The 9,125-nt window shown below is 32.3% G+C and overlaps 2 protein-coding genes across 3 annotated transcripts; one reads left to right on the forward strand and one right to left on the reverse strand.

Moving 5' to 3' along the window:
• Window positions 1-743: 743 nt before the first annotated feature.
• On the forward strand, window positions 744-4,693 carry LOC145011439 (structural polyprotein). Its single transcript, XM_078970161.1, has 4 exons — window positions 744-935; window positions 1,069-1,198; window positions 4,093-4,335; window positions 4,418-4,693. Exons 1-4 carry the CDS (start codon window positions 814-816, stop codon window positions 4,529-4,531), a joined length of 609 nt encoding a protein of 202 aa, XP_078826287.1. The 5' UTR covers window positions 744-813; the 3' UTR covers window positions 4,532-4,693.
• A 192-nt stretch (window positions 4,694-4,885) lies between these two features.
• LOC145011438 (serine/threonine-protein phosphatase PP2A-2 catalytic subunit-like) lies at window positions 4,886-7,244 on the reverse strand. 2 transcript variants are annotated; one of them, XM_078970160.1, is made up of 7 exons: window positions 7,091-7,244; window positions 6,671-6,960; window positions 6,035-6,149; window positions 5,814-5,922; window positions 5,657-5,734; window positions 5,392-5,583; window positions 4,886-5,311 (listed from the first exon to the last, which is right to left on the reverse strand). In XM_078970160.1, the coding sequence occupies exons 2-7, from the start codon at window positions 6,921-6,923 to the stop codon at window positions 5,138-5,140; spliced, it is 921 nt and encodes a 306-aa protein (XP_078826286.1). In that variant the 5' UTR covers window positions 6,924-6,960; window positions 7,091-7,244; the 3' UTR covers window positions 4,886-5,137. The 2 variants fall into 2 exon arrangements, with proteins under 2 accessions (XP_078826286.1, XP_078826285.1); XM_078970159.1 differs by having other exon boundaries at window positions 6,671-7,228.
• Window positions 7,245-9,125: the final 1,881 nt, after the last annotated feature.

Raw genomic sequence — 9,125 nt, forward strand, 5'->3', positions numbered from 1 at the left:
AATTCTTTATACGATATCTAATTTTAACGATCTTTATATCTACGTGTTCGTTTTTTGAGTCTGCTATAACTTTCGTTAAGATTACTCCCATTAAAATATTATATGTTTTTACTTACGATTTTATAAAAAACATCCATACAGACATTCATAAAAAATGTATGGATATAAAGATCATAATTAAAAAATATATTACTTTTTGACGGGAGTAATCTAAACAAAAAATTTAGTAGACTAAAATACAAATGATAGATCGTTAGAATCCGAGATAGTATGAAAAAGTTATGACGTTTAAGCACCTAAGTAGTCGAGATCGCGATGGACATAAGCATCAAAAGCCTAAAACACATTGTTAATTATTGTTTCATGTAACATGTTGTGAGAAAACTTTAAAGAAAACATTTATGAGTATTGAATGAGTACAAAAACAAAAATAAATTATTTTGCAACAAAAAAAATTAAGAACTAAATGTGTACAAAAATATTAAGAAGTAAATGTGTACAAAATGATAAATATATTACCCTATTAAGATATTTTTACCGGTTAATCTGAAACAACCGATCATAAAAAATATGAATAAAAAATAAAATCAGTAATCAAATGTGTACAAATGAAAGAATATATTACCTTTTAAGTCATTATCCAAAACTAAGTGATGGTTTTATTTTTATCTTGAGGGCCTTTTTGACATTTATCTAGAATAAAGGGGTCTATTAGACTATATTTGATCATTTCTGGTACCTACTAATCAAATTCATATCTGGGTATGAAAGTATACATCGGGAAAACGTAGTCCGGAAGAATCTACGGCGAAGATGCCGACGGCGTCTTCTAAATTCTCATCGCCCGTTCTTCTTCAACATCTATTCATAGCTGCTATTGCTTTCAATTGCTTCGTGGTTTATGCTTCTTCAGATCCATCCATATCACCCGAATTGTAAGCAAATCATTTTCTGTAATCATCATGTTATAGGCACAAAAATGCTATAATTCAATGATTATATCGCAATAACCTAGTAATTTTTACTGATCAACAAGTGTATGATGATTTTGATTCGGTAATTGTGCAGAGAAGGAGGACGAGAAATACGAGTAGGGCAGAGAGGTTTGAAGACCTTCAAGGAAAAGGCAACTGGCACAAACATAACCTTCGATTGCTCTCCCTTTGGTCCTTGCATACCTTGCCTTTACTCTGAAAAGGTCTCTTCTTAATCAGTATTGTTATGTATTTATGGTTGTGTTTTTCATCTATGTGATTGCATATTTGATGTATGCTATAAGGGAAGGTAGCATATAGATGTGGTTTTAGTATGTTGATGCATTTAATTGATTAGCAGAATCCAAGATGATACTCTTCCTTTCTAAGAATGATATCTCCCTCTCATAAATTGTTCAATAGATATGAAAGATTAAACCATGTAGATTGCATAGAAAGATTTACAGCTTAGATATAGTAAGTATATTGGCTATAGGCTCCATATGAGCATTAAAACATCAGTATAATTTGTTGTTCTAGAACTACATGCTTGAGGGTCTATTTGGTCATCTTTGCAAACTTTTTTTTTTCTCTTTAGTTCTTAATCTTGTCTGTCTTCTTTTGAACTAGTAAATGACACTACCTAGTTTTATAACTTAAGGTAATGTTGCTTAGCTAAACAACATCATGTTTAAGGCTATTTAAATACTTGTAAGATACATTTGCTAAAAGCAAGGGCTTCAAAATGATTTTGTAGGAGTCACACCCACATTTCTAGCATAAGGAGCTATGCTTTACTACTTAGATCTTCGGATGCCATTACTTGCTTTAATATATATATATATATATTAAAAAATAACTACTACATTGATCATTTTTTAATTTTGATCATGGTAATTTCTAGGTTAATATAGGTTTTAATTTAATGTTGCTGTAAATATTGTAAATGTTAATCAAATAAAAAAGTTTTTTTTGATACTTTTGTCATTTTAAGAAAATAATATGTAGATATTCTTTTCGCTTATTTAAAATTTAACACCTTATTGAAATTAACAAATTTAATACATTAGTTTGAAATTGAGAAGTTAGTATTAAAATTTAGGATAAATAGCACAAAAGATACTAAGTTTACACCAAAATTCTAATTTGACACTATGTTTTGTTTTGTCTCAAATTTGACAATGTGTTTTCCATTACAATTTTGACTACTTGACCGGTCAACCCGGTTACTTGCTGATGTTGCATGATGATGTGTCGGTTTTAATGATGTGGCATGCTAACATGACATGTTGACGTGGCAAAATTGAATTTTTTCCCACAAAAGACACTAAGTTCTCACTTTTTCCAATTATAACACTAAGTTTATTTATTTTTTTTTTATTTTTTTATTTTTTAAAAATTTTGACACTTTATTTTTTTGTTCCAAATTTAACATCATTTTTTCAAATTTTGTTCAATGATGACCATTTTCCATTTGAAACAATATAAATATTTTTTATTACATTCTAAACCGTATATATACATTTTTTTTCATTTAAAAACCACATTTTTATATAAATACAAGATTTTTTTACATTCAAAGCATAATGTTATGTATAAATATGTATTAGTCATATCATGAGAATCAAACTAATCATAAGCTTCGAATAAGAATACCAAAATTTTACCAATTATCGTTTGTGAAATATTATTTATTTTATTTTTTGTTGTAGATTTTACACATTTTTATTTACAATTAAATAATTCTATTAGTTATATATTGATGTCGCATCTAACGTTCGTTTGAAGCATTGAAGAAGAGATGGGAAACATAGAACAAAATACCAAAATTTAATGAGAATACTAAAATAGATGTAATAATGTCGATATTTATCCTTCATAATTATCTTTGAAACAATTGAGCTGAAAAATATTATTTAATTGGAGTCACACCATGGAGATTGAAGATATTCCTAATAATATTATTAATATGATATGAGATGTAAAAATTTCACGGGTTGCAAATCTGATCTCTAGACCTTGATGGACTCATTTTAAAGATGCGTATTTAATATAAAATATGATTTTTATATAACTAATACCTATTTATACATAGCACTATGGTTTGAATGTTAGAAAAAAAAAACTTGTATTTATACAAAAATATGGTTTTTAAATAAAAAAAATGTATTTTTAAGGTTTAAAATGTATTAAAAGAATATTTATATTTCAAATGGAAAATGGTCAACACCAAACAGAATTGGAAAAATGATATTCGATTTGGAACAAAAAAATATAGTGTCAAAACTGCAAAAATAAATAAATAAACTTAATGTCAAAATCGAAAAAAATGAAAACTTAGTGTTTTTTGTGGGTAAAAAGTTTAATTTTGACACGCCAGCATGTCACGTCATGTAACCGGATTGACCGGTCAAGTGGTCAGAATTGTAACAAATTGGAAAACACCGTATCAAATTTGAGACAAAAACAAACACAATGTCAAATTAGAATTTTGGTGTAAACTTAGTGTCTTCTGTGCCATTTTCCCTAAAAGTTAATTAATAAAGAAGTTCAATGCATTTATAAAAAAAAAAAAGAAATAAATAAAAAATTCAATTAATGTGGTTGATAATAATAGCCTGTGGTGCAACCACCAATTCAATTCAGCCGTACCGAAGGAGAAATGCAAAAGAAAGGACAAGAAAAGAGGGGACCACTGCCCAACACATAAACACTACAGGATTTGGTAGAGGAGCAGGGGCAAAATGGGAATTGAGGACAAAATGATGTCTTTCCTGTTGAATTGACATGAGGAGGCAGCAGAGAATATTGGAAGTTTCTTTTTCCCTTGGGAGTCTGTAGCAGCTTGAATTGCTACTATTTATCTTAATTTCTATGCTATTGCTTTTGTGGTGTTCTTAATCTTGTTATTTTTGCCAATCATTCCAAAAAAACAGCAATATAACAGTGTCCTTATCTTGATTTTCATGAGAAAGAAGGTATAAATATCAAGATGTTTGATTATGTTTACTTGTTAAGAAATTTAGTTGGTTATATATATTAAGAATCAAGATGCTATATCTTAATACTCAACATTTTGTTTCAAGTGTTGATCTGTTTTGTTTTGTTGTTATTACAGAAAGATGAAAATTTCAGGTGCAGTGAAACTGGGTATCGAATTCCTATAAGATGTATAAAAATTCTAAATCAAGCAGATGAAGAAAATGAGGAGAAGAAGAAGAAGAAGCAAAAGGGCCCAAGTCTATCGGAAGATTCCTCATCATCTTCATCTGGAATAGAAGTGGGAAAAGAAGTCTATTTAACTTACAGAAGCTGTATACCTGCCATTGATGAAGAAAAGCTCTCCTTCATTGGCTTTGAGGTTTCTTCTCTTCGATTCCTGTTTTTCTTCTTCATTCTTGATTTTCAGAGTTAAAGTGACTGATTTTTATTAAAACTTTCAGGCAATTATGTTGGTGATGCTTGCATGTAGTTCATTTGTAATATACAAACGTAAAGGAACATTGGGTATGCAAGGAGGATTCATCAGACTTCCTACCAATCCTCCTAGGTTTTAAGATCCCAAGATCATGGACTGAATTTTTTCTTTTAAATTTCGTTGTATTATTATAGAATGTAACCAGATGATGATGATTCTTTATTGTTTTTGAAACTGAAACAATATCTACCCCATAGAAAACTTTGTAATTTTGGGTGGAAATTCAACAAGAGTCGTGAAATGTATAATCTTGATGTTCATTAATATACTAAAAATATAATGTATACAAACTAAAAAAGTTAAGCGACCTAATAAGAAAAAACATTTTCAAGTACAATAACATGACATGGCAGTTTTTAAAAAAAGTACAATGTCTTAATATGAAAAAAAAATAATAATAATAAATAAAAGTACACTACTATAATAGAAAGAATGAAAATATAATCTCGAGCATAAACACCCTATCTCTTTAGTTTCTATTAATTCCCATGCCAATGGATACACATGTGACAATTGACATAACATACCTCCATCATACAAATTTACCATCTTACCCTTCTCTGAAAAACATATACAAAAAAACATGTGTTTCTCTTTCTCAACAACACCATGATTCATGAATGATTCCAAACATAGAACCATCACAAGTAAAAAAGACCAACTCTGAGGGGTAAAATAGTAATAATTATAAAAAATAATCAGGTGTCTTTCGAGAAGTATGGGGTTCGATTTGCTTCGGGGCTGGCTCAAACTGAAGAAAGTTTTGTTCCATGTTGTCACCAATTTCCAAAATAGCCGCCATGTTTCCACACCGATAACAGTAGTTTGGTGCACTAAATACTGTCACCACATTTTTATCCTGAAAAATAACACCAAATATTTAAGAAATAAATATTTTTAAATAAATAATTAAAGAAATAATGAAATTTGAAATGACACCTGGCACCAGTTGAAACCATCCATTACAAGCTGGTGTGCTCTTGAGATGAGAGAGAGGCCATTCGTATGATTAAACTGTGTTGCTATGTCTTGTCCAAATGTATACCCTGCGCCACGTGGCGATATCCCCCACCCACATCTGTCATCTGGATCAGACCATAACAGATCACACATCGGCCCTTCATGTGGGACCTACACACACACATTAGTTGAAAAATAGCAATGTATTTTCTTAATCTTTAAATAAATAAATAAATTTATGTACCTCTTGGATTCGGTCCAAGGCGCGGATATTGTCTAGAGTATCCAATGAAGGTGAAAGCCCGCCATGTAAGCAAAAGATCTAGAAAAGAAGTATGACGTGGATGATTAAAAAAATAAAAAAAGATGTATGACGTGGATAAAAATACAAACATTCTAACCTGGCTTTCAATGAGTGCTGTAAGAGGTAAGTAATCGAAAAGGTCTGTGAAATGCTTCCAGACATTTGCATTTCCGTATTTCCTCAAACATTCATCATAGAAACCATATCTGTTTTTTTTTTTTTTTTAAAGAAGAAGAAAATTAGTATTATAAAAGTTGTTCAAATGTGATACTTTTTAGGGAAACACATTAAATGACTAAAAAAGGTTTAAGGTGTTACACTTGAGTAATTTGGCGACTTTCATGATTTCCTCTAAGAATTGTAAGCCTGTCTCTATAACGAACTTTTAGAGCCACCAAGAGTGTGACAGTTTCCACTGAATAATACCCGCGATCTGCATCAAAAAATTTATTAAAATGATCACAAAATACACAATTTGTTTCATAAACAATTAGTTTTTTCGTTACTTTCTCTCTAATTAAGCAACCTACTCTTCACTTTTTTCCATAAATAAGCTGCCTTTTCTTCACATTTTCTCCAAACAAGAAGCTTTTTTTTTCCTAAACAAAAGTCTTCTCTTCACTTTCTCCATTAATAAACAGTCTATCAAGAACTTAACGCCATAAATGCATAAACAAGTAAACAACCCCATGTCAGATTCACTATAGAAAGTAGAAACTACATCTTTTGCTATTATATTGGTCTAGGCTCAACATATTCAAGAATGAGCAGGAATTTCAGTCGATCATAAACTTCCATTAATGGACAAAGAACTTCAATATCTAGAATTCTCCACGCAACTCGAAGTCCAATTGGAAGAAGAAAACAAGCGACATCGAAAATTCTCATCAAACCCTAAAAACCTCATTAAGCAGACGTACAAAAGTAAAGCAAACAATAAATAAATAAACTCACCAACATAATCTCCCATGAAGAGATAATTCGTATCAGGGGGATTTCCACCAATCCGAAACAGCTCAACCAGATCGTAAAATTGACCATGAATATCACCGCACACCGTCACCGGACACTTCACCGGCTGCACATTCCATTCCTCGACAAGTATGGTCCTGGCCTGCTCACAAAGCGTTTTTACCTCCGATTCCGTCAACGGCTTGCACTCCATCAGCTGCTCTATCTGTCGATCTAGATCCGCGTGCGACGGCATTTTCGCCCTCTGTATTTCCCCACCAACTGTAAAAGATCTGATGACCAAGGACTAAATCAACTCAATATTTCGAACTCCTATAAAATCCCATAATCTACCAAACCAAAGCCAATTAACATTGAACAGAAAATCTAGGGTTTGAATTCAGTAAAAAATTAAATGGTTACAGAGATTCCTCCTCGTGAAAGTCAAACCATCAAAAATTCCTCCCACAATTTGATGTTGATTAATCTGTTTGTAGATTGTAGAATGTGTGTATTGAGTGCGGTGTTCAAAGCAGGAGTGAAATGAAACTCAAATGAAATGCAGATTTTAGGCGCGTCAAATTTGACCGGCTCAGGTGACGCCCTCGAGTCAAAGTCATTTCAGAGATGGTTTCCACGTGGCATTCAAATGTTAAGACCGACTGGTATAGTCACCACGAGCCATTTCGTGGTTTACGTGTTCACGAACCACGGACGTGCACACTGTCCGGTGGTTCGTGGTGGTCCGTTCTCATTGTGAGTCGTGTTCGGGACAACGGATTCAAACGATGGTTTCGATTGGGTGTTTGGTTTTTGGCCGTTGAACGCTGTTTTGGCCGTTTTTTTTTTTTTTTTTCAAACTCAATTATAAATACACTTCTAATACCAAAACACATACACATACATACACATTCTATTACACCCATGGATCCCTCAATAAATATGGAATTTTTAAAAAGTTTTGACTCGGATGACGACGTAGAATTCGTCGAGACATTCTTCAATGTTGTGCAACACGTTCACGCCGAAGAAAGTTCGAATGCAGCGCGTACAAGGGCGGTCGTCAATCGTGATCGCCAAGCCGCACACGACTTATTGGTACGTGATTACTTTGCCGATAATTGTCTTTATAATGACGACTCGTTCGAACGTCGTTTTCGTCTGAATAAGACTATATTTTTACGTATTAGTAATGCTTTAGAATCTCGTTATGATTTTTTCAAACAAAAACCCGATGCTAGAGGAAGAATGGGTTTTAATAGTATACAAAAATGTGCGGCTGCTCTTAGGTATTTGGGATACGGTATAGCATTTGATGCATCTGACGAATACTTGAAAGTATCCGAGAGGACCGCGGTTGAATGTGTAGATTGATTTTCTGCATGTGTTTATGAGGTTTTTCACGAAGAATATTTGCGTAAACCTACTCAACATGATATTGAGAGATTATATTCGGCTCATGAAGAGAGGCATGGATTTCCTGATATGCTTGGCAGTCTAGATTGTACGCATGTGGCTTGGGAAAAATGTCCAACTGCATGGCGTGGTCAGTTCACTCCATGAGATATAGGTGAACCAACTATCATCCTAGAAGCTGTTGCATCACAAGATTTGTGGATATGACATGCCTTTTTTGGAGTAGCGGGGTCTAACAACGACCTTAATGTTCTTGGTCAGTCTCCACTTTTCAACGATATTTGGACCGGCAAAGCACCTGATATGACGTTCACGGTAAACGGGCACGCATACAAATATGGTTACTACCTTGGTGATGGGATATACCCGGATTATTCTACTTGATGAAGGCATACTCAGTTCCTCGAAGTGAAAAAGCAAAATTTTTTACAAAAAAACAGGAATCAGCGAGAAAGGATATCGAGAGGGCATTTGGAGTCCTTAAGCAAACATGGCATGTAGTGAAATATGCTACACGACTCTGGGATAAAGAAAGAATTAAGCGAATGGTCCTAGCATGTATTATAATGCATAATATGATTATTGAAGTTGCACGTATGATCTGAACGACGTTGTCGTTCCAATTGAGGAGTTCGTACCCGGAACGAATGCTTTTTTGGAGCGAGTTGTTGAAATTCATAACAGTGAAACGTGTTTCAATCTTCGAGAAGATGTCGCGGAACATTTGTACCAACATAGCATGAACGACGATTAGGATTTTTATATGTATGTTTGTTCGTTTTCTTATTAATGTAATGTTTGTTTTCTAGATTAACTAAGTAATGTAGTTTAAAGTTGTTATTTTATTTTTATAATTAATGAAAAAATAGTTTTAAAAAAATGAATGCTTTTTACTTATAAAAAATGTAATTTTATTTTAATTTTTGAATTAAAAAAAATAATTTTATTGTATTTTTGAATTAAAAAAAAAAGTAATTTTATTGTATTTTTGAATTAAAAAAATAAAATAAAAATAATGATGTGGAGTGGTGTGTTAGTGGTA

This window comes from Lactuca saligna, chromosome 8, assembly GCF_052625555.1.
Source record: "Lactuca saligna cultivar CGN05327 chromosome 8, ASM5262555v1, whole genome shotgun sequence".
NCBI classification, from domain to species: domain Eukaryota; kingdom Viridiplantae; phylum Streptophyta; class Magnoliopsida; order Asterales; family Asteraceae; genus Lactuca; species Lactuca saligna.